General features: G+C 43.6%; 3 protein-coding genes across 6 annotated transcripts in view; all 3 read left to right on the forward strand.

Moving 5' to 3' along the window:
* Positions 1 to 3,974, forward strand: part of TDP1 (tyrosyl-DNA phosphodiesterase 1) — a 40,343-nt gene extending 36,369 nt beyond the window's left edge. The window contains exons 16-18 of one of the 4 annotated variants that reach the window (XR_005860285.2): positions 2,158 to 2,297; positions 3,083 to 3,195; positions 3,283 to 3,974. Coding sequence is in view for 1 of the 4 variants with exons in the window: in XM_025151003.3 (XP_025006771.2) it covers positions 2,158 to 2,183 (26 nt within the window). In the remaining 3 variants the exon portion in view is untranslated. Of the gene's footprint in view, positions 1 to 2,157 lie in introns of all 4 variants that reach the window. The other 3 variants (XR_005860283.2, XR_005860284.2, XM_025151003.3) reach the window with 3 other exon arrangements.
* Positions 3,117 to 4,731, forward strand: LOC124418387 (translation initiation factor IF-2-like). Its single transcript, XM_046942415.1, has one exon. The coding sequence runs from the start codon at positions 4,168 to 4,170 to the stop codon at positions 4,729 to 4,731; it is 564 nt and encodes a 187-aa protein (XP_046798371.1). The 5' UTR covers positions 3,117 to 4,167.
* Positions 4,693 to 24,377, forward strand: part of KCNK13 (potassium two pore domain channel subfamily K member 13) — a 61,504-nt gene continuing 41,819 nt past the window's right edge. Inside the window, exon 1 of the mRNA XM_001235375.6 lies at positions 4,693 to 5,092. Coding sequence (XP_001235376.1) covers positions 4,756 to 5,092 — 337 coding nt within the window. The 5' untranslated portion in view covers positions 4,693 to 4,755. The remainder of the gene's footprint in view (positions 5,093 to 24,377) is intronic.

The following is a 24,377-nucleotide window of genomic DNA, read 5'->3' on the forward strand; positions in this document are numbered from 1 at the left end:
TAATGTCTGTCTGTTTCATTCAAGAGTTATCATAAAGTAAGGTGTGTTTTTACAAAGGCATATGGCTAACAAGAAATACTATAAAGTGTTGCTTCTTTGCTATTACCGTTAATTCTGTAAGAATGAGAGATCTGAGTAGAAAAAAAAATGACATGAAGAAAACTTGAAGGCTCTTAGAAGGTTGCCTGACAATTAATAGAAATTGATTCATCATGAATAATGTTGCAATTTACTAATACTACAACTGAGTTTATTTGGGGCATATAATTGTTGGACAGGCTCTGAAGCATTCCTGGTTAAATTCCAGCTGGAATTTTAGGTCTCTAGGAACTTGGTATGATTTAACTTTGGCTTTCCAGGGCTCATCTAATCCACTGTCAGAAGATCATTCTGAAGCCCTTCTATGGGAACAAAGTGATCAGTTCTGTCAGAAAACCCATGAAATATTTTTATCGCTTGGCTGTTATCCAAAGCAACCAGTTACCTGTATCTTGTGATACCTTAATTGTTAGCAGCCCTGAGCCAAGAGCAAGGTCCGTTGCACCTCATTGTATGAGCAAGGCCTTGGGCGTAGCAACCAGGCCAAAGGAGGAAGCTGGGGGCAGGAGGGAGAGAACACAGTTAAAGTATGCTATCTGAGGCACTGCCGGGTGGTGGACTTGTAGGAAAGAGTAAAGCCTGTTGGTTTGCTTAACAGTATGTGGTTTAATGTTAATTAATGTTCCAAGTAGAGTTTGAGCTCAGTTGACACAGACATGCATGTAGTTTGATTTTTAACTTTCACTCTCCCAGAACAATAGGTAAAGCTTGATTTTGAAGAAATTGAAGTGCCAAGGTGGTCGCGTGCTTTTGCAACCAGCCCTATGCAACCCGAGCACATCTGGGCTTGATGACATCTTAGAAGTGGACAGAAAACTTTTGAAAACACACTTAGCCAGAAAATACTGATCAATCAGAACAGACTTGAGAACACTTCTTAAGTTCTCTTAAAATTCCTTTTTGGAAGAGTGGTTTAAAATTCCACTTTTCCTATCACCTTAATTGTTTGTTTCATGTTTTTCCTACAATTTTGCTGTTTTCACTTCAGTTTCTCTTGAATCTGGTAATTAGCTGAACTGCAAATAATCATTTTTATCTAGAAGATTGGATTTCAGAATTGTCTGAAGAAAATTGGGGTGCTAATATTCAGGAGGTGATGCTATGAAGGAAGCAATGGAGAAAACAAATTAGCCCAAACTAAAACAGCATCTGATGTACATAACTAAACTTGACTGGGTACTGTTACTGTTCTTTGTAATACTAGATACTACCTAATCCTATTTGCATCAAAGAAATTGATGAGATTTTACAGTTGCAGAATTAATCACCGTGACCCAAACTGTCAGAATTTTAGGCAAAAGGTGACATTAGTCACACCATTACTTCTCTTACATTAGGATTTCTTTTGTTCTGACTGAAGAGCAAAAGCAGAAAACACAGTGAAAGTACAGAAAGTGTTGAAAGGAGATGAGTAACCTCAGAGAAATAATTTCCCATTTTAATGTACAGATTTTATCCCCTTGGCTTTTTTTCCCCTCCTGTAATATATTAGATCCTCTGCTTCTTCATTGATCAGAATCGATTCTACTAATGCTCTGACTCTGTTCTTGCTTTATGTTGTATGAAGAGATTTCTTCCCTAACATGCAAATCACTACTGTATGTGGTTCCAAGAGCAATCTGGGAACCTCTTTAATGATTTTTACATGATCTCTGGGCATTATACGTTGACTAGTCGCCTTAATTTCTTTTAAATTGCCCTTTTTTTTCAAACACTTCTGTAGTAACTCTGGCTCCTTCATTTTATGAACAGTTCTTAAAACAGCATCCAGCTTTGTGAAGTTCTGGCTGTAGAGTTGGAAAGTGTAAAATTGAGGTGATTTGTTTGGTGCCTTCTTTTATAACCTATATAACATGTGTATGCAAGCTATCACAATGCTACAATGCTCCATAGAATAACATGAGTCTGTACTTTCTGAAAAATCCTCTATGGAAGCAGGCATCCTTCTCATGACACCTTGTGGGACCGTATTTTGCTCTTTTTGCAGAAATAGTTATGTTTTATATAGTGGCTTTTTATTATTTTTACTGAATTTTGCCTTCTTTCCTTTCTGCTAAGGCTATTATTCAGAAGTGGGTAAGTAAGCAACTGTGAAGTGGCTTCAAAAAAGGACTAGTTGTTCTTGAGAAGGGCTCTTGAGGAATCCCTTGTAAGGACTATCACATCCCGACTCTGCCTCACATCCTCTATACCAAGAGGTAATGTTCAAATGAAAATACCTGCTGTAGCTCTAAGTACAAATGAAAGATTATCTTCCCTAAGTCTAAAATATGATTATCCTTCCATTTTAGTAACTGATTTAAAAAAGATGGATGATGTAGTCACGTTTCTCATTTCTGAAAATCTTTTTATACAGCCAGGTTGTCATATTACTGCTAAGCATCTGCTCTGAGAGAGATACAAATAGACAGGTAAAGGCAAGAAGTGACATCACATTCAGTAGGACTCCCTCAGAGATGCAGTCTCCTTCAAACTCTTAGCAGTGCAACAGGCGTATTGAGATGTTTAGCCTACTATATGCCAGTGTCACATCTTTATGAAGGCTTTCTTTGGTTTCAGATTATTTTTCTTGTTAATGTCAAGGTTATGAAGTTTCAAAAGAGGTTTTGCTCAGCCTCAGATGTAACGGAGGGAGCACTATTTGCTTTGCTTCCCTTCATTACATATAAAAATTATGTTACTATTATATTACTTCATTACATATAAAAATTGCATGGCAGTAAACTGCAGCTCTTGTACAGCTCCTCCAAAGATAAGCAGTGCATTTTAGTTAAGCTTATAACTTCTGAATGTGATGCTTAGTTAAAAAATATTGATGCTATCAGTGAGATACAGAAACCAAATCTCTGTCTGAGTCTTATCATTTAACATTATCAACAGACCAAGGAAATACATTGGGTTCTTTTTTTTTTTGCTTGTTTTTTCTCCTACTATTTACAATTGTACTAAGCCTCACTCCACCAATTGTTTTTATCTCTAAAAGCCTGCACAGGTAAACACAATGAAACTGTGCTGGTGGTGCTGAGGTGTAAGGCAAATGTAGCACATTTCCTGATAGTGAAGTTAATCACTTCAGTCTCTCAGCACGTTAATTTGGTAAGTAAAAGAAGAAAAGGGGCTGAAAACAATAAATGGTGTCATACCTGTGGTATCTGTCATCCATCTTTTCATTTTCCACTTCAGGGTTCCAGTCCTGAAGCCCCATATTTGCTCAGTCCCCAAGCAGGAAGAAGAAAATCCTTTACAGAGCTGCTCTCTCAGGAGATTAAATCACCACACAACCTTTGTAGTGCTTTAATTTGGTGAAGGTTTAACACATTTTTGTTAATTTGACAAAACTTGCGATTTTTGATGCCCAATGACAGTAGTACACAGTTGGCTTAGTCTGGTGTTGAGTCTTCCTCTTTTTCAGCTGTTCAATGTCTTCTAGAATCACTACTAATTTTAACTGCCATATGCCAGCATGCTCTGAAGAAGCACGAAGAAGAATGAAGAGGAGAAAAAAAAACAACAACCCCGCAATATAATGTGCTACGTGTCACCCATGAGCAACAGCACACAGGAAAAACAAAGAGGAAGTTTGGATCTCCCTCATCCCCAGCTGTTGCTGTGCTGTGCAGTGTGGCTCCTCTCTCGAAAACCAGGACGTGGGCCTAAGGTGCAGACACACCCCAGGCCCTGAGACAGATGGCAGCTTACACTGGGTGTGCCACAGCCTGTTGTTAAGGGAGTTGTGTAACCACTCACATCTGAGTTCCTATTGCACTTGTGCTGCAACGTAATTAGTGGGGAAAGGGGGGCAAAGAATGACACTGTTGTAGTAATATGTCACTAATCTACTTCCTAAAATAAAATACATGCACCTTGCCTTTCAATGTGGTTCCATACAAATATGTTCTGCAGAGCTGAATGGTGATACTCCACCGTTCTGAGGTAGGATTCAGCCCTCCGGTTTTTTCTACAGAAGGTTTTCATCGTGAGTGTTCCGACACCGAAAATAACACAACTTTAAGCTGCACTTGAGTCGAAGGTCCGCATCTGTGTTCCGCACGCAGCTCCCTCGAAGGCATGGCGCGGGAGAGCGCAGACATTGCTGAGGAAAGAACGTGTAACGACAGAGCTGCCCTCTTTCGGCAACGTGGAGAACTGTTTCGTGCTCTCACGGCACGAGGATACCAACTTCAGGTTCGTGTAGCAGCCCCGAGGTGCCGCAGCGCTGCACGGTGCCCGCCGGAGCACTCACACCCGCGGGCTCTCCACAGCCGCCCGCGCCCTCAGCCAGGCGGCCGAGGGGCGGAGAGGCCGCCCCCCTGCGGGCCGGAGGCCGCGAGGCAGCGACAGGTGCCGGCCCGGCGCGGGTGGGCGTCGGCTGAAGGGAGCCTCCCTCAGAGGTGCCTCGCGGAGCGCCGGGACCGGGCGGGTGGGAGAGCGCGGTGCCGCTGCTCCCCCCCCGGCAGGCAGCGGCGGGCGGGCAGGCAGGAGGCGCTTGGCGGTGTCCCTGCGCCCCTCTCCGACGCACTCGGGGCGGGGGAACGAAGGGGATATGAAACTCGCCGCGGCCCATGCGGCGCTGAGGGGCTGCGAGGTGCGGGCGGCGCCGCGATGCCCGGCGGCGGGAGGGCCCCGACGTAGCGGCGCGGTGCCGCGGGGCGGAGGATGGCGTGCGGCGGCTGCTGCTGCTCGGGCGCGGGGCGACTGAACGCGGACAACGCGCGGTTCCTGCTGCTGGCGGTGCTGATCGCGCTGTACATGCTGTGCGGCGCCGCCGTCTTCTCGGCCATCGAGCTGCCCGGCGAGCGGCGGGCCAAGCAGCGCTGGGAGGAGCGGCTGCAGAACTTCACCCGCCGCCACAACCTCAGCCGCGCCGAGCTCCGCGACTTTCTCCGCGAGTACGAGGAGGCGAGCGTGGCCGGCATCCGCGTCGATGACATCCGGCCCCGCTGGGACTTCACCGGCGCTTTCTACTTCGTGGGCACCGTCGTTTCCACGATCGGTGAGTGCCGGAACGCGGCGGGGACGGTGCGCGGCCTCTCCCCGCCGCGTGGGGGTCCGGGGCGGACGGGGCGGGCGGCGGCGGCCGCTCCTCGGAACACAGCGCCGGGCTCGCGTCAGCCAACAGGTGCGTGTGCCGCGCGCTCCTCCGCGAGATAACCGAGCGGGGTCCGACCGAGGAGCCCCGGGGGGCGGCAGGGAGACGGCGGGGGCTGCGGGGGGAACGCGGAGATGTGGGAGAGAGAAGCGCGGCGGTGGAAGGGGCCGGCACCAAGCGCTGAGGGCAGCGCCCGGGGGCTGTCGGCAGAGGGGCTGCGTGCGGACGGCGGTCTGCGCGGTTACCGCCGCGGTAAGTGGGGCCGCTGCCTCTTGTTAATAGTGTTGCCAGTTCAAATCGATTTCTCTCCTTATGAGAAGCGCCCTGAGGAACGGCAGCAATTCTTTCAGCAGTCTCTGTTACCGCGTGCTCCCTGGCGGCAGGTGGGACGCTTCACCCTGCGTAGGGTGGGCGAGCGTTGGCCCGGCCGGGTGTTACCGCTGGGTGCTGCCCCGTGGTTCTGCTCGGCCCTCCCCAGCGCCGGGTTCCTTCCAGCTGGAAGTAATTTGGTGGCGAATGGTGTAGTCGGGCTGGCGTTGTGTTACCTCAGGGCATCAGGTGTGAGTGCTCCGAGTCCTTACACCTTCAGTCTGGATGACTTTAGAAGTGTGCTTATGTGTTCTGCTGAGCTACTGCTTCAAAATGACTTACAGTGTTGTTCAGCCGGTACTTGAGAACTGTGTTTGTTTGCCATTGAGACATCTCCCATAAGGTTTGTTTCGCGTGTGACTAAAGTACAGCAGTGATCCTAACCTTTGCTATTGCAATAGAATCATAGGGAACACAGCTGGGACCACATCTCTCCTGCTCCACCTCTGTTCCTTGGGGAGGCATCCCCTTTACAGTTACTCTCACAGGTGTTTGATCAAGCTGGTGTTTTAGAACTTGCACTGTTGGAGATCCCAGAAGGAATAAAGCTGAGTGAATCGCCGCCCTCACAAGAAAAATGCTTTTTCCCAATATGTGCCTTACTGAAACTTAGTGATTTCCCATGTTTCTGTATTTTCTCTTTAAACACAGAGGATGGCTTTTTGTGTGTGTGCGCAAAGCCTGTAGCACTGTGTCCCTTCTGTCTTTTCCCAATCCAGAGAACCACAGTATTGTAAAACCACTTTGCAGTGATGCAGTTAATCCTCACCTGTAATACTTGGTGCCAGTTGTTCTGAGTATTAATATTTATTCTTTCTTATATACAGAGAGGGGAGCAGAGTCTCTGTGGTCTCATTAGCTGTAATTACTTTAAGGACAAGCACCACTTAGCCACTCACACTTCCTAGTAATTCCTCTGATCTGCTGATTCCCATTGCCTACAATGTAGCACTGTGTTTCTGCAGATGATACCATGGAGAACCATTTCTTCCAGATCATATATAGTCAGTACTCTGAAGGTTTATATCCTGAGTCTTCTTTTGGCCTGGCTTTGCTCTCAGTCTCATCAGTGGTGTTGTTTTCCCAGTTTTATCAGTTTCATCATTCTTTCTGAATCCTGTCAGTGCTATCAATCCTATGTATTTTCAGTCTTACCATTGGCATCACTCTTCCTTACACTTCTTGGAAGTGTGGCTGTCCTGTGAGGCTGGCTGTGTGCTCCAGCACTTAGCCTGTGGCAGACAGGACTCTTTGGGTTCTTACAGGACAGCTGTGATTTTGTCACTTCCCCAAGGCTGCACCACAGGGGACCTTTCTCCTGCATGCTCTGCAAGCACACATTTGTTTTTTCCTAACTCTATTGTGGCTGCTCCTAGGCTGTGTTTTACATACCTCTGATCAACAGTGTGGCTCTCTTCTTGGCCCCGATGCATGAGTCCATCTGGGACCTTGGTAGGCTGAGGGAACTGGGAGGGTTCTTGTGTTTTTCAGTCTGTTCTTCTGGTAGCTACAGCCATTTCTACAGCTAAGTAACATTTAGCTTTCAGGAATCAGTGCTGTTGTAGTACATTCCTTTTATCTTCCAGTGTTTGTACTAGTTACCGGTATCAAAGATCTTAATTTAGCAGGTAAATTGTTGCAAAAGCAGCCATCTTTTATTTCTTCTATTAATTCTATACGTTATTTTTTTCTCATACACCTGGTGAAAATTATTTTGTTACTGTACTGTAAATGTATTCCTTCTGCAGTAAGGAAAATCCAACCACTTTGGTATACTGCTAAAGCATCACTGAGGCATTACCTATAGCATCAACTACTTACTTGTACTTGAACTGGAAAGATTTATCATTGTGGGGTTTTGTCTCTGAGAGGAAAGAAAAGAGGTTTGTAATATCTAAGAGGATGATAGTGTCTTTTAATTAAAGTCTCATATAAAATATTTCTCACCCAGATACCAGGTTTTGATATGAGTGCATTGAGTCTGGAGTTTGAAACTAAATAGAACTGACCTATATTCATTTATCAAAAAAACCCACGAAACTAAACAGTGCTATACTAGTAAAAATAATTAGTTTGTTTCAGTTTATTAATTTAAAGTTTGTTCTGTAAAAGGCTTTACTCAGCCTGTGACTCCTCACTTTGATGTGTCTTTTGCTTAGTGTAATCCTGCATTAAGCTCTCAGCTTATCCATATATTGGAAAGATTAGAAGTTTAAGAAGGCAGCCACCAGCACCTGCCCAACTGGGAGAGGAGCTGCATGTCATGGTTTTATGATTTTTTATTATCAGTATTCCACATCACCGTTGACACTGCACTAGACAGATCCTGAACAAGATTGAGACAAAGCCTCTCCATCAATGAAGGCAGCTACCTGTTGGGAGGAGCCCGTGTGTGTAGAGTAAATGAATCATAAAATATCCTGAATTGGAAGGGACCTACAAGGATCATTGAGCCCAGTGCCTGGCTCCACACAGGTCCATGTATGTCGCAGACTGTTCCATATAACCCACTTTGTTTTTCAAGTTAGATGTGATCCAATTCCCGCATAATAAGACCAAGTTGGATGGGGCCCTGGGCATCCTCGTCTAGTGGGTCACAGCCCTGCCCATGGCAGGGAAATTGGAACTGAGTGATCCTTAAGGTCCCTTCTAGTCCAAGGCACCTGATGGTTCTGTGATAATGTACTGCCCCTTTTGCTTAGAAATCAGTAGATAGTAATGTGTGAGAGATCAAAGAGGTTTCTTTCTTAGCAACGTTTTAAAGCAAAATCTCTGTGTCTCAGCAGAATGCCCTGACCACCGATCTGGGCAATCATCTTAAGCAGAGACTCTCAGTTTGCTCTGATGAAATTGTTTCGTGTTGCGTAGGCTAAAGCAAATCTTCCATAGGCTAGAAAGTAAAACAAAATCCGCGTCTTGGTTTGCACTTTGGTGAATGCCACTTTTATACTGAAGGGTACAGCAGTTGGTAGGCTCCAGGTGCTTGGCAGTTTTGGGCTGTAAGATCCCAGCCATCAACAGGCACTCAGTTATCTTAGGACCTCTGTGCTGACTCTGGACAGTAGTGGCTCCAGGAGGGAGGGAAGCGCTTGAATATCGGATCGCTGCTAGTCATTTGTGATAGACACCTTGACATCCTCCATTCCACTTGAAATAGGTGGATGCTGCTACCCCTGAGTGGTACAGAGGGCTGGCATCATGGGGTATTTGCAGCACATCCTCCTCTGCTTTTTGAAGCACTAAAAAACCAACCAACCAAACAAACAAAAAAAAAACAGTTACTGACTTCAGTTACATCAAGTGAAGAACTCATCATTAATGTCTCCTTGTCTCATGTACATCTGTCTTTCTGCAAATGACAAAGTCAAAAGGAATTTGTTTCCTTTTCTAAGAAAGAACCCTGTCCCCATCTCAGCCACTATCATGGTATTGATAAAAAGCTCTAAAAGACTTAAAAAATATCTCGTGGTAAAGTGGTAGCCTAAAGAAAGTAACTGATCAAACTGGTGTACAATATGGTGTATGTGTGGTGTTTGACCACCCTCACAGCAAAAGAGGGTATTCAGTTTGTGCCCATTGCTTCTTGTGTTTTCTGAGCGAACTGCTTGTGAGCAGTGAGGCAAAGGAGGAAGTTGTATCATTTTCACAAACTGAGTTGCATTTTCTGGAAAAAAATGGTAAAATTAGAATCCTTCCTCTCTGCAAGAGGCCGCAGCATGTTGTTCTGGAGGCGTGCAGTCTCGGTGCAGGGTAAGTTGAGATTTGTCCCCTGATGCGTTACTTGTGGCCCAGGAGGTGAGATCTGCTTGTGGGAAACACCTACTATTGAGGGACATTACAGACGAAAATAAAAAGAAGGAATAATGCCTAGCAGAACACCAGGGTCGTGCAAACTAGGGAGCTACAGCCTGCAGCCTTCAGGTTACCCCTTCTGTACCATCTGTACGGTGAGCCAAAGGGTGGCAGCTGCCTCGTGTGCTCCACTGGTGGCCAAGGGCCTGGTGACACAGAGACCAGGGGACGTGCCGTTACCAACCGAACCCGATCTGCATGCCTAAACTACTTGAACTTGTGCAACTCAAGGCACATTGTTCTTCTAGATCACATCGTCTTCCTTTCAATGCTGTTTATGCTGCAAACAGTTCTAATAATTCAAAACAGTGACCTGCTTTAGGCAGTGAGCCGTAACAGACCAAGTAATCCCAGGTGGGACAATAAGATAAGCTCGCAGGAGTTGTGTTTGCCTTTTCATAGATTCATTCATGTTCTGGATTTTTCTTATGGTGGATTCTGACCTTTTCTTCTTGCTGAGTCAGCACTTCTATGAAGTTGTGCACGTGCAGCATGTCCTACTGTTCAGAGACAAGCAATAGAAGTCAGTGCTTTTAGTCACGCTTGTATTTGTGCCCCTCATTCATTAGTATAAGTAAATGCCATCTCTTCATTTTGTCCTGTGACTTTCATCCCTGAATGTTAGCTGCCTAAACGTGAACTTTAGAAGATACCACCTGAGCCTGAACCCTGACCTGAATGAAAGCCCTTGCATGTTTTCTTTTAAAGAGATCCCTCTTTTTCCTTAAAAATGGGGGCACGCAGCTTTTATATAAAAGTGTGTGTATGAAGTCCTGCCCTGAGAGGAGAAGTTTGGGTTTCAGTTCCCTGCTCTGTCCCCTCTCCTATTCTGACTATACTTGCTGAGGACGCAGCCTGCATATCTGTTCACCTGCATTTGGTGGAGGATGATGAGCACATAACTTTCAGTTTCATGGCTCCTTTACTGACTCTGAGATGTGTTTCACCACCATTTCTCCCAGTGATGGAGACTCCTGTGAGTATCTCCTTGTTCACATGGGGGCTGTTTCAGGCATTCTTCTGAGGTGCTGAACTTCTCCCAGGTATGACAGAACAGGAGCCTGCAGTGACCAGGTTGTGCTCCTGGAGCCAATGAGCTTCTGAATCCTTTCCTGGGTACAAAGTGCTTTTTGCCATCTTGCCATACCCATCAGCAAAAGTCCTAAAGATTGCACTGGGCTGCTCAGGTTCTCCTTCAGCTTTATGTATATATACGTGTATATATATACACACAACATTTATTTCCAACAAGAAACAGTGGTCCTCCTGCCTGCCTTAGTTGTAGAGCTTCCTGAAGGATGGAAATACCCCAAATGTCAGAGCAGGCCATGACTAGTTGAGTTAGCGTGACACCCACTCTCCCTTTGCATCCTGCAGTCTCTGACTTGATTGTAGTTCCACTTGTATGCTGGAAATGTGGAATGCAAGAAGCTGAGTGCTGTGTCTGATGTCTTTTCCCTTTTGGCATACTAAAAAATGATTAGCTTCCAAGATGACAAAGGTTGGTAGGTATTCCAAGATCTCACACTTTCAGTGCAGAAACTGAATTCTGATAAGCAGAAAAAGTGTACGAGAACAGACTTCATAAAAACATCATTGCGATAATTAATGTATCAATGAGTGTATGGTTAATTTAAAATGAAAAGCCTGTCTGCTGAAGTAAGTAATATTCAGCAAGGAGATTAAATTTAGAAGGGAGGATTTTTCATACTTTTCCTACTTTATGAATATGAAAGGAACAAGGAAAAAAATGTGGAAAAAAATGTTCTACTGATTGCTTTGGAGGTTGCTTTTTTTTTTTTTTCAGGAAGATACTGAAACACTTCTGCTGGCCTGCATTGTGTAAATAGAGCGGGGCTGCTTTCCTTGTTTGTTTTTTTTTTCCCCAAATAACGTAGCAGTTACATTAAGAGTGCCAAGAGGATTTTAATTAAAGATTGAAATACTCTCTTATTACGTGTCTTTTAAAATGGAGCTGCAAAAGAAAGAGGAACAACAAGGATTGCTCAGTGCCAACAAGAGGAAGCAGAAAACAACCAGAAAAGATGAAATTAGAAGCAGCAAAAAACAAGGAGGTTTATTTGACATGCAGGCAACTGGTAGAGTAAGGGGGAAAAAAAAGGGAAGAATCTTTCCTTTCTTGTACTGATACTTTAACAAGAAGGTGTTTTCGTAGCACATGTGCAAAAGGCTTATGTTAGTTGTAAGACATCTTTAAAACCTGAATTCAAGTAGTACTGATCTGATGGCTCTGAGAGCCTAAAAGACATGCTTTTAGAGAACAACTATGGGACCAATTCCCTTCCTTTGGGCTTGAGGGGACAGTTTAGGAAATGCACCTCTGGAGCAAAAGGCTCTTCACTTCACATTCTGTATCTTTTATCTCTCTCTCCCTGTGTTCTGTTTGCCAAGGAAGATGCTCGGGGTGATGCTTTGGGGAAGTTGCTGGTAAATTGAGACAGACCTGTTGGAGCACGTCCAGACAAGGGCCACAAAAATGATCCATGGAATGGAATACCTCCCCTATGAGGACAGGCTGGGAGACCTGAGGCTGTTCAGCCTGGAGAATAGAAAGCCGTGAGGTGACCTGATAGCGGCCTTTCAGTATCTAAAGGGGAGCTACAGGAAAGAAGGGGACAGACTCTTTAGAAGGATCTGTGGTAAAAGAACTAGGGGAAATGGCTTCAAGCTTAAAGAAGGTAGATTTAAGTTGGATATAAGGAAAAAGTCTTTTACAGCGAGGGTGGTGAGGCACTGAAACAGGTTGCCCAGAGATGTGGTGGATGACCCATCCCTGGAGACTTTCAAGGCAGGGTTGGATCAGGCTCTGAGCAACCTGATCTAGCTGTGGATGTCCCTGTTCACTGCAGGGGAGTTGGACTAGATGGCCTTCTGAGGTCCCTTCCAACTCTAAGGAGTCTGTGATTCTATTTGTTTCAGAGGCTACCAAGTGTTCATTAATTCACTTAGCTTCTTATTGCCACCAGCCTAGGATTGGATCTGTCAGTAAAACTAGAACATTCTCCATGCTTGAAGGACTTATTAGCCCAAGTAAGTGATTGGTTCCCTGTAATAGTTACTGATTGATGTATAACAGACCTGTATAAAGAAAAGATGTTAAACAAAAATGTAGAAAGGAAGATGATGGTTATGATGCAAGAATTGCCACTGGCATATATGCAGATCAAAGTGGAACTTTTCACATCAAGCAAACCGTGCAGTGGGAAAGAAGTTTGAAATAAAGTCACAGAAATCACATTTTGTGCCACTTACAAACAAGATCTAAAAGTGCACAGGCGTGGTGGCCTAGCACATTCTGTCTTGGACACAAGCTTAAACAACATGGGAGCGAACCACAGTGTTAAGGGAAAGGCCACGTAAGTTCTCCTGTGTGCACTTTATTACTTCTCATTGTGTCTCCAAGGGATCTCCAAGTCATCCAACTTTACAGACTAGATCAGATGAATTAACGTGTCCTAATCCATCTGTTTCTCTTCTCAGAAAAAACAGATGAGATTCCAAGTGCAAAAGTTCATAATGATACTGGTAGTGTTGAAAATTAGATGACTAAATCCCGCCATAGCAATGTGAAGATGGGCACCTGTAAGAATCGATACAACACACCGCTGTTGGCAACACTGACTGCAGCTTTCCTGCCACAGGTTCCCCTCCTTAAATAAGTACTTACAAGCATTCTGAAATCTGCAGAGGAAATAATTTTATGAATTATGCTTTCTCAAGAAGATCGAGATGAGACTTTTTTGTGCAGGGCATAGGAATTGATCCCGGTAGGGAATTTACCTAGTTACCAGTTTATGTGCTGGGAGATGAGCACAAATCCTCCTGCAAGTTTTTCAAACATAAAAGCAACTTAAGAGGAAACTGTCTAGATTTGACTCTAACCTAGCTGCTGTGTAAATGTAGAAGACAGCTTCTGTGACCACAAAGTGTCAAAGTTCATTAATCTACAGAGGAAAAGGAAGAAGAAGAGAAAACCGAGGGGCTTCAAGTGCAAAAGTTTTATTAAACTCAGGGATTTGCAGTGTGCAATCTCAAAGGAACAGAAAGTAAAGAAAAACAAAGGCAGGCTAGGAAGTTCTCAGACAAAAGATTCTATTGATGCTGCCTCAGGTGTAGAAAGAGGACAGGAACTGCAGTAAAAGACCAACACGTCTAAGTTTTAAATTAGTTATAAGTTTGAGTCATATAGGAAAGGAGCATACAGGAAGTGGTCCTGTGATCATGATGAAATGGGAGCAGTTGGAAATTCTATTCTATGAACAATTTTCACTGGATCACTGTCGGAATAGAAGTGTGTGTGCAATGGGGCTCTGCAGGGCCATGCTGCTTGTCTGCAGGCCAGAACTGCCGCTGGAAAAAAGAAAAGAAAAAGAAAAATCACATTAAAATGTATGAAGAAGCTTTCAGTTAATGTTTCCACTGTATTCTGTTCTGGAAAGCATTATCCAGAACAGTTTTCATGTTTGGGCTGCGGGGCTTCTAGACAAAACTATTTGGTATGACCAGAGATCTTAGAGACAGAACTTACACCAGAACTGGGAGAAATCAGAGATTTCCATAGCTGAGAGAAGGGAGTTTTTGAATGGGAAAAAAAAGAAAAAAAAAAGTATAATATGTGAAAATGCTGTGCAAGAAGGATTTAACATGAAGTGCACAGAAATTAGGATGTAAGTTAGTGGGGCTTAAACTACAACAAAGACAGTTCAGGTTACACATAAATTTCTTAACAGAAGTGCAGTGTGAGTCAGTTGTGGAGCCTCCCTAGTGAGAATCTATCACTGCAGTCCTTCAAGAGCAGGTTAACCACACATCCCTGAGAGTGGCACTGGAAACTTTAATTCTATCACCGGGCAGTGAATGGACAGGATGACCTTTTAATGCCCCTCCAGAGGTTCTGTGATAGTATCTATTCATGCTCCCTGTTAGCCTCCAAAAATAAAGGCTGTGCATTCAGCCCACTGCATTTCAAACTGCTCATCAGTTTCCCCTTGTATTTTTAGGATGCAGATAAAAAGCATTTTGTGGCAGATTTACAGTGGATGTACAGATTTAAAAATAGATGATGTTAAACCGTCAAGAAATCAAAGTAAGATTTTAATACTGGAATGAAACAGGCTTCAATGTGTGCAATTATGTTACCCTACTTCATATACTTCTCAAATTAAATAAACTTTACAACAACCTAAAATAGAACTGATCGTGCACTGAGAAGCTCTAAATTAAAGCAGTGAAGTCAGACACAACAATATCTTTGCTGCTCATAGAATGAAAAAGAAGAGATGGAAAACGATTCATTAAAAACATAGCATAATGCATATGAACATTTAGAATAATGTAAACGTTTACACACACACTTGTGTGACTGAGAGACAAAGAGCAGGAGGAAAGTGCTGTTGTTCTTATCCCATAGATGAAGAGTTGGAGCAGTTAAATTACTTTTAAACTGAGTAAAGGGAGGAAGAGCAGTTGTGCATCCTCAGACCCAGCCTTCACATGGGGTGGGATGTGGCTGGGGCAGCTGTTGGATTTGGGGTTTCTTAGAATTGTTTTTGTATATATATATTAAACAGGAAAAAACATGTGGGAAGGCTAGAACTACAGCCACCTTAAATAATGCAAAATGTCAGGGCAGTTGTGCAAAGCATGGCTTGCTGCTGGCTTGGGTGAGTTTGTAAGTGTGTATCAGATCCCACAAGTTTGAAATACCTGTGGTTTGCTTCTGAATTCTTCTGGCAATATTCTTCTTACCAGGTGCCTAACAAGCAAACTCCCTGCAGTGCTCACTCAGTAACGCTGGGGAGCATAAACTCTCTGCAAGGGGTTTAAAGCTGTTGAACAGTGTTTCCTAAATACTGAAGCTACAGCTTAGGGGAATGGCAGTTATGGCGTGGAGGAGCTTCTCTGAACTGCTCCCAGCAGTATCTGTTGTGAGTACCGACTGCTGTGCTGGAGGACGTCTGTTTCCTCTTTCAGAAGCTCACCTCCAGATGTCCACACAGACCAATCTCAGTAACCTTGCTGGTGTGCACAGAAGGTCATCTGTGTAAAGATCTCCCTGCTACAGTTCCTCCCTCCTTCCCTGGGGTATTTGCGGTGGTTCTCCCTGAACTCACTATACAATAAATCCTTTTGTCCTTTGTGATGCAGTCATGATGGGATATCTAAGAAGATGAAAATCCACACCTTCCTGTTGTACCTGGTCTGCTCATTTGACTGAGAAGCAATGTTTCCGTGAAAGGCCTGAGGTTTTGGCTTCGTGCTAAACACTTTCCCGTGTGATGGTGATCCCTGATTAAAGTGCTCAGTGTATGATGACCCGAGGAACAGATATCAAAACTAACTCTCCATAGTACTTCTAAGGCATCTCTACATTTCTAAGCCAGAAGTTTCCTGGGGAGCATGTAGCAGGCTGAGCTGGATTGGTTCTATGTGTTGGAGCACACAGCAAATCAGGGTACTCTGAATGGAGTGCTGGCACATGCCATAATGAGATTTCTTATTTCCTGGATGGAAAATGACTTTTTTAATGGAAAGTGATGGCCTAATCAGAGCCGAGAACATTAGATGTGCCATGAAGTGGGATAAGTTGAATGGAGAAGAGAACAGTAACCCATACAAACTACTCGCTGGTTATGGGAGTGGTCTTTCTTTGTGCAGTGGATGAGTGCTAGGAGTAAGGCAAGTCAAAGTATAGCAAACAGTGGAGGAGTTGTGTTGTTGTTGTTGTTTTTTTAAAGAGAAAAAAGGAGAGGAAAAATACTGTCTGAAAGTAATTAAAAACTAGTCAGGTGAGATAATTATTTACTTAATATTTAATAATATAAAGCAGTTATTTTGACTTGGATTGGACCACTTACGTGAAGAAGCATATAGAAATGTTGCTGTAGCATATTCGTAATCCAATCATTACTGCTTGAGAGAAGGGCTGGAACTCAAAGCCCAGGACAAGCTGACTGCCTTTACTGAGTTTTAGAATGATTTAGTCTGGATACAAAATACTGAAAATAAAGGCTTTGATGACTGCTTATCCTTACTTGTAGGAATAATTCTGTTTACTTCAGTTGAATTATTTGCACTGTTAAGGTGAGGTATTTGCTCAGATAGTTGCCACGTGGTAGTCCTCAGTTATTATGGTTAAGCCTTTTTAGAGCAGTATAAAGTATTTCAAAACAAAATTTTTTCAATATCAAAATTGGAAAAAAAAAAATTTGAATCCTTGAACAGTATTCTTTGAAATATTATTATATAACAGATTGCAAGGAAAAATGTTTAGGATTATAAGGCTGGGACTTTTATGGCATTTATGTGGCTTAATTCCTGATGGAAGACTATAGCTTATGGAAGCACTTCAGTTTTCCAGACTTGTGAAAAGTCAATATATGAGACGATGGTAAAGTGGTGTTGATTGCAAATAATAGCCCAGGCTTCTTTCAGCCTCAAATCAATTTTGAGTTTGAGATGGTTTTTTTTATACAAAATGAATGTTAATAAGGCTGTAAATGTGTTTCTATCTGCACAGGAAGAGTGGTGAGCATTTAATAGAAATCTGTTCTGTTGAAAATCCGATAGTCTTTGGTCATTAGGGAAATAGAGAAATGGGAAGCACTTATTGCTTCAGTTTAGAAATGGAACAGTGTAAGAAGGAAAAAAAAAAAAAGTAGCAAAAGGTGATAAAACATTGAATTTGTAAGTACCAAAGAAGTAAACTAAAAAAGTTTTCTATTTTAAGCAAGTATTTGCATTCCTTTTCCACTTCTGTTTGCAGTTGTCAAAACTTCACAGCAACAGCTGCCCGGCCTTCTTGCTAAAACAGACTGCTCCTTGTGAGCATCGTGACTCTCTTACTGGTGGCAGCAGCGTAGGTGCAGCCTTTGCACAGCTGAGCATTGCTTCTTGCCACGAGAGTGAATTCTGTGCTCTTCAGCGCTGGCTCGTAGTCAAGCTGAAAAATTAAAGCTGCTTGAAGCAAAAGGGTTGTGTTCCATAAGTTACTGTGGAAAGAACAAAATGCTAAGGTCCGGTTAGAAGCAGAAACAGATACTTTTCTAAAGTTATAAGAAAATATAAATGGGGCAGCGTTTGTTGTTAGGGCAAAATCTTCTCTTCCAGTGCAACTTTTTTATATTGCAGATTTTAATTCCTTCTTTTGTTGAACACCCCACATCGCATCTCTTTTCCATTCTCTACGTGCTTTGCAGTGGCATTGTGCTGCTGTTTGTTGTCAGAAAAATTACACTCTTCAATGGGCAGTTTCTCTCTTTTTGTAAGTAGGAGTTAATTTTGTTACACAGACTGCCCTTCCTCTTCTCATCTTTTATGTATAATGCTTTAAATAGGAAGTTCCGTCTACCCAAAGACCTGGAGTCTGCACTGCCCGTCTGCAGCTGCAGCACTCCTCATTCACAGAGTAAGCAGTGGAAAGCTCCATTTGGAGCGTAATGAGGAATTTCTCATGGCTGTCCTAAGTGTTACAGTGAGCAGCGCTCCCTTCCTACCTATGAAGTGCTGTTTCACCATCAACTTAAGCATTGCCATGCAAATTTTGGTCCTACTAGTGACAGCTTCGAGGTTCCCTACATTTGTTCCCTTCCAGTTTCATTGCTTGGAATCCAAAGGCACGGAGGAATTGGAGGTACTGTGAAATATCCTTGCATAAAACTAGATACTAATTAATTTGTAATTTAAGCAGCAGAAGCTGGGTTACTGCTTTGCAAATTGCCCTTTCCAGGGGGAAATGCTCCTGTTAGCAATGTTGCTTTTCTCTACCACTTGCTCAGAAAGAATTTTCCCCTGCTAAGTGAACAGACTCAGGGGGTGCTGGAGAAACCAGATCAGTGGATGAGATTTTACTGCAGAAACTTTGGAACTGTTTTCCTGATGTGTTTAGAGTTGAGCGTGTAAATAATGAGGTAGGAGAGTCAGCAATCCATTTAAAAGCTGTGTTCTACAGTGCACTTCTGTGCAGGCTGTAAAGTGTTTGTCTACTCAAATCAAGGAGAAAATACTGGTTTTTGAAATAGCATTTTATTTAGTCTACACGTCTGTGTTGTATCTTGGAGAAGCTGCTTCGCTGAAGGGCAGATGATTTTAAGATACGTTTTTATCTTAGCAGTGTTTAAGGAATCAAATTCAGTGTTATACACGAGCTGTCTGCAGAGGCTTCTTACTGTAGGGAAAACATTGTCATGACTCAAAATAAACAGGAAACAGATCTGCTGCATTTGTTAGGTGATTTTATGGTCGTGTTTCAGAGCAGACTTGCACTTCTAAAAATCAGATTTTGCTCCCATTAAATAAAAGACATTAAATACTGTTCAAGTGCTGGTTTATGTATTTGCCCTTCCTGAAGTTCTTTCCCATTAATTCAAGGGGTCATTAACTTAAATGACCACATTAGAAAAGAAGATGGAAGTCTATTTTAATCTCATAGCAGTCCTCAAGGGAAGAGTTGCGGTCAGCTGGGTCTCACCACCCTCTTTAACTCAGGCAGGTGCGTGGGGAGCAAGCAGGCCGCTACAGGGAAAGGGCTGCTGGGAGAAGTGGTAGTGGCAATTGCAGAGAAAGAAGCACACCTGAGAGCCGTGGGGCAGCAGGTGAGGATGTTAGCCTCACAGCCACCAGCTGGGCTTCAGCCATGGTAAAGGTGCTCCATCCCCCTTGCTCAAACTCAAACTCTGCTGGTATAGCTGCCTTTTAGTGGTTCTGAGTACTGTCGTGCCAAATGCTTCATCCCTCATTTGCAGATATTCCACGTGTTTTGAAGTCTGGCTAAAAAGCATGTTTAATATAGACAATGGCCTTTTCAACAGTGAAGCTGTGCTCCAAAATCATTTGGCTTGCACATTACTGAACTGTCCGCTATAATGAGTCCTAAGATAGGTTTTGCTCCTCTACTTGACAGTGCACCCCCCCTGTGCTTGTCCTACAACTTTTCATTTCTTATTTAAGGATTTCGAGTTTGAGGCTTTGCTGATAATTGGCATATCTGTGGTGCCTGAAGAGGAAAGACCTTTGACGTAATGAAAGGATCTGTTCCTTAATGGTTTATGTCCATTTATTCCACACATGGAATGCCCATTATTCTTCTCATCATTTCAGTGAGAAGCATTTTAGTCATTTAGATCATCTTGGTGTAGGTACAGATAGTATTTTCTTTTCCCTGGGGCAAAGGCTAAAAATCTGCTTAATCTCATCCTAATCAGAAGCACAGAAGTCAAAATTTCTTGTATATATGGACAGGAATTGGACCTTTCAAATGGCTGTTTGAAGAATTGCCTGAGCAAGGAGCTGACATGATCCAGCTTTCCAACTTAAAGGGAGTAAAAATGATCTCTCTCTAGCTTTCCTATTCTTCAGCCTCTGCCTAGCAGCCCTGCTCACATGCTCTACCAGCACCACCCCAGCATGTCAGGGACTTTCCCAAGTAGGTATGAAGTTAGGTGGATTTCTGTGCAGTCCTTACTGCAGGGACAGAGATCTCACGGCTAAGACTGCTCCAAGTGCTCCTGGCAGGACCTGCCTCAGCCGCAGAAAGTTCTCCTGCAGGGTAAGGAGATCAGAGCCTGCAAGGCTGCAGCGTAAGCAGTGCGCTGAGAGCAGAACAGGTGCATCAGCTGTCACTGACTCTGTGCCCTTTGTGACATTTTTTCTCAGGGCAATAAAGCTGCTCTTATGCAGTGGGGTCCTGGGAGTGACGCAGCTGTCGGTCACCCTGCCCCAGCTGCTCCGCCGTGCGCCCTGAGATGCAGCAGGCTCAGGCAGTCTGGGCTCTGCTGGGCCCCTCTGTCTGTCCTGGGCTGAATCAAGTGCTGGCTGGGATAAATAACTAGAATAGCCTTTCTGATCTATGGGTTTTGGTTGTTGTTGTTTTTCTTAGAGCAATGCGTTATATCAGCACCACTTTCAATTGCAAACAGATCATTTTTTCCATGACAGAACATGTTGCACAAGAAGTAATAGGGAGTAGCCCAAATCTAGCATGGAAATGAACAACTCAGAAGCGTACAAAAATATCAGCACAGTTTCTGATGTGTTTATTTGCTGGTAGAGCTGTGAGATACAACAAGCTCCTACCTAGGGCTGTCTCCCTGTCTGATAAAAGGGGGAGCGCTGGCAAGCATTTGCAGTCCTGACAAAATCATGTCAGCTCCTGACATAATGAGTAATAAACAATAAAAAAGCGTGAAACAAATTGAAGTATTAGTTTGAGGTATCTTGGAGTTGATAGAGAATCAACAGTAGATCAGCATAGAGAAAGATCAAAGCAAGAAGTCTGCTTAAGAATAAGAGCCATTTTGAGACCCCTCTGAGCACTTGTGTGACCCTGGGTCCCAGTGCTCCCAGTGCTGGCCCGGGTGCCTGGTGCAGCTGCCTGCAGCTGGGGGCTGTGGTGCTCAGGGGCTGCCTTGTGCCTTGCAGTGGAATGAGAAAGACTGAGTGACTGAGATGTAAGCTGAAGTCGCTGTGGAAGAAAGGAATGGATGTGAATGGCTGTGGAATTCCAGGAAAGCAGTAAGTATCCTCAGCAGGAGAGTAGCATCTGATTGGGCTGAGACACTAAAATGGCATCTTAATCGTTTCACCTTTAAAAAAAAGTCTCAGTACCAAATGCATTCCTTTTTTCTCCCTGTTTCATTTTGGTCATTATCCTACCTGTTGCCTGGAACCATGTCCAAACTCTGTAACTGGAGAGACTGAAACCTCATACCTTGGTTTTGGTCTAAAAAAACCCTGTGATTTTTTTAGAGAGAGGATTCTCTCAGCAAAGCAGAATGCAGAAAACTTCCTCTAATACTGCTCTGAGATCACCTGTAGGCAGGAACGTGGGATCTGTCCTACCACCCACTAGTCCACCTCTATCAGAACACTGTGTCTTCTGTAGCAGAGAAAAGGATTGTTTTCTGCACAAATGTATTTGTCCTCATTCTCTCCCTTTGTTCTGTTTGTCTGTTCTTTTTTTTCCATGTAATGCCTACTGGGCCCTGGCCTATATTCTGCTCTGATGCAAAATCATAGAGAGCAGATCACCAGCTGTGAGGAGGTGGTGAAGGGGGCAGATCTCTTCCTGACTCCAGCTGAGTATCAGCTTCTGTCCAGGAATAATGAGTTTTTCTCTTTATTTGAGCTCTTGTAAATTCAAACATTTGCTCATGGTTTTATCTGCCCATTAATGAGGGCCCTGCACCTCGGCTGCCGTGGGCCTGCAGCTCTGTGTAAGGTGCTCTGCACCCAGAGCTGCTTGTCCCTGCGCAGCCCGAATGTCACACAGCCACACACATGGAGCTCCTCAGCTGACCGCTGAGTGAGATGGCTTCTCTGCTGTCAGAATCCTCTTTCTGTTTTTGGAAAAATATGTCAAAACCAAAATGTTTCTGTGAACCACTGGGGTTTGATGCTTTGTTATTTCCTTGTGAAAAAATGTTTTGTCAGATAATTCCTAGTTAATTCCGCTGCACAGAAACAATTAGAATATAAGTCATTTTATTTCTTTGTTCCCCTATTGGTTTTATTTTTTTAATAGATATTCTATTTTTAAAATGAGAAATGAACCAAGCATTTGGCAACAAGGGCTTTTTTTCAGTTCAAGTAACTATTATGGGACTTGGTAAGAAGTCAGCTTGTTCTGCACAGTGAGGTTCAGCTACAGTGGCCAACAGAATTTTGCTGGAATCCAGAGAAAACAAACAAACTTTTTTGTTCCACAAAGGATGTCAGAAACCTCTACCCTAATCACAGGGCCAAATTCAAATTCTCTTTGGCAAAAAACTTTACAGTGCTAATGGATGTGAACATGAGAAAGTGCGCAAGGCCTTCCCCTTTGTTCCTGAGGCTCGTGTCCTTGCAGGGCTCTGACCCGGTGATCAGATAACTCAGATCAGTGATAAAACATGGATTTAGACTCCTCACTTGAGGCAGCTTGGTCTAAGCTGTCCATGGCAGAACGTTACAGGAACTACAGAATTTCTCTGGAAGGAGGTTGTAGCAGGGAGAGGATCTGCCTCTTCTCCCAGGTAACAGTGATAGGACGAGAGAGAATGGCCTCAACTTGTGCCAGGGGAGGTTCAGGTTGGATTTAATTAAGTGGAAGTCAAACACAATGAGCTGAAACAGACCTTATGAAGAGCGGCTGAAGGAGCTGGGGTTGTTCAGTCTAGAGAAGAGGAGGCTCAGAGGAGACCTTATTGCTCTCTGTAACTACCTGAAGGGAGGTTGTGGTGAGCTGGGAGTCGGCCTCTTCTCCCGTGTGACTAGTGATAGAACGAGAGGGAATGGCTTCAAGCTGCGTCAGGGAAGGTTCAGGCTGGACGTTAGGAAATACTACTTCTCTGAAAGGGTGGTCAGGCACTGGAATGGGCTGCCCAGAGAGGTAGTGGAGTCACCGAGCCTGGTGGTGTTTAAAGAGCATTTGGATGTTGTGTTGAGGGACATGGTTTAGCGAGAACCATTGATGAAGGGCGGATGGTTGGACTGGATGATCCTGTGGGTCTTTTCCAACCTTAGCAATTCTATGATTCTATGATTCCATGATTTGAGGAAGAATGTTGTCTTGGAAAGAGTGCTGAGGCATCGGAACAGGCTGCCCAGGAAGGTGGTGGTGTCACCATTCCTGGAGGTGTTGAAGAAACAGGTGGAAACAGCACTTAGGGACATGATTTAGTGTGCACGGTGGGGATGGGTTGATGGTTGGACTAGATAATCTCAGAGGTCTTTTCCAACCATTATGATTATATGATTGTATATCACACACTCTTGGTAAAGTTATGGCTGTAAATATGAAAAAAACGGTTTTGTTCAGCTGTCTCCCTTGATTTTTTATTACTGACTGAAGAATACTGACTGGTGCCTTCCTGGCAGACAGCGTGGCAATTTAGAGTGATGTGCATCTCCCTGTCACAGCTTTGGTGCATAGCAGTATTTGAAGTCTCTTATAGCCTTCACTTGAAAGTTCACTTCACTTCATCCTGTGAGACATCAGTTACACAGACGTTTCAGCTCATTGTGTTTGACTTCCACTTAATTAAAATGTTGAAGTGGAATAACTTTGCTAATTAGTGCATCAAGTAGCAGTGAGACAGAAAGGCAGAAAAAGTTAAGATTACAATGCCATGTTAACATGCAAGATGGGACATCTGTGACAACCTTTACCAATATGCTTTTTGGTAGATGTAAATAAAATTGTTTGTCATTCTTTCATTAATTAGGAGGTAACACGAGGATCCGTAGAGAGAAGCGAAAGCCTCAATCATGTCAAAACCAATTTTTGAGTACTTAGGATAACAGCTGTTTTGAAAGAATGGGAAGACTTTTGAATGCAACATCTTCAAATGGGACTGCTGATTTTCTAGCAGTGTTCTGTCCTTTAAGTACTTGCTCTTTAAGAGGATATCCAATAAAGTAACTCTATGCAAGGTTGCGAAAAACTAAGCAATGGAAAAGAAAAAGGTACTCGGCAAAGCAGTTGCATAATTAAACACTGAACGATTAATACTGTAGGATGGGTCAGACCCTGAAATACTGCATACTCGTATTGTTCAGTTTTCTAAAATCATGAATTTTGTAGGGGCCAAATAGAGGCCATGGCAGAGTGAGTGTCAATTTCAGAATTTTATTTCTAAAATGGAGGATGTAATGCTTGCAACAGTCCATTCAGAGAAGTAAGTCACCCCTTAGGGCCTCTCTCGGTCTTGGTTTTTGTTTCAAAACTGAGTGGAGCTATGGGATCCGGTGACAACAGGAGTAGAGGTGACAAGGTCGTTAGATCCTTTCTTCCATAAAATATTTTTTCCATCATCAGTCTGAATCGGCCTCACCTCAAAATCTGCAATGAAGGAACAGCCATATGGCTGCTGTCTGTGCAGAAGCCAGTGAAACTGGGAAGTGAGCTTTCGATCATCTATTGAGACAGTGATGTAACAGTTAATAAAGGCATTCAGCAGAATCCAGATAA

This window comes from Gallus gallus, chromosome 5, assembly GCF_016699485.2.
Source record: "Gallus gallus isolate bGalGal1 chromosome 5, bGalGal1.mat.broiler.GRCg7b, whole genome shotgun sequence".
Taxonomy (NCBI): Eukaryota; Metazoa; Chordata; class Aves; order Galliformes; family Phasianidae; genus Gallus; species Gallus gallus.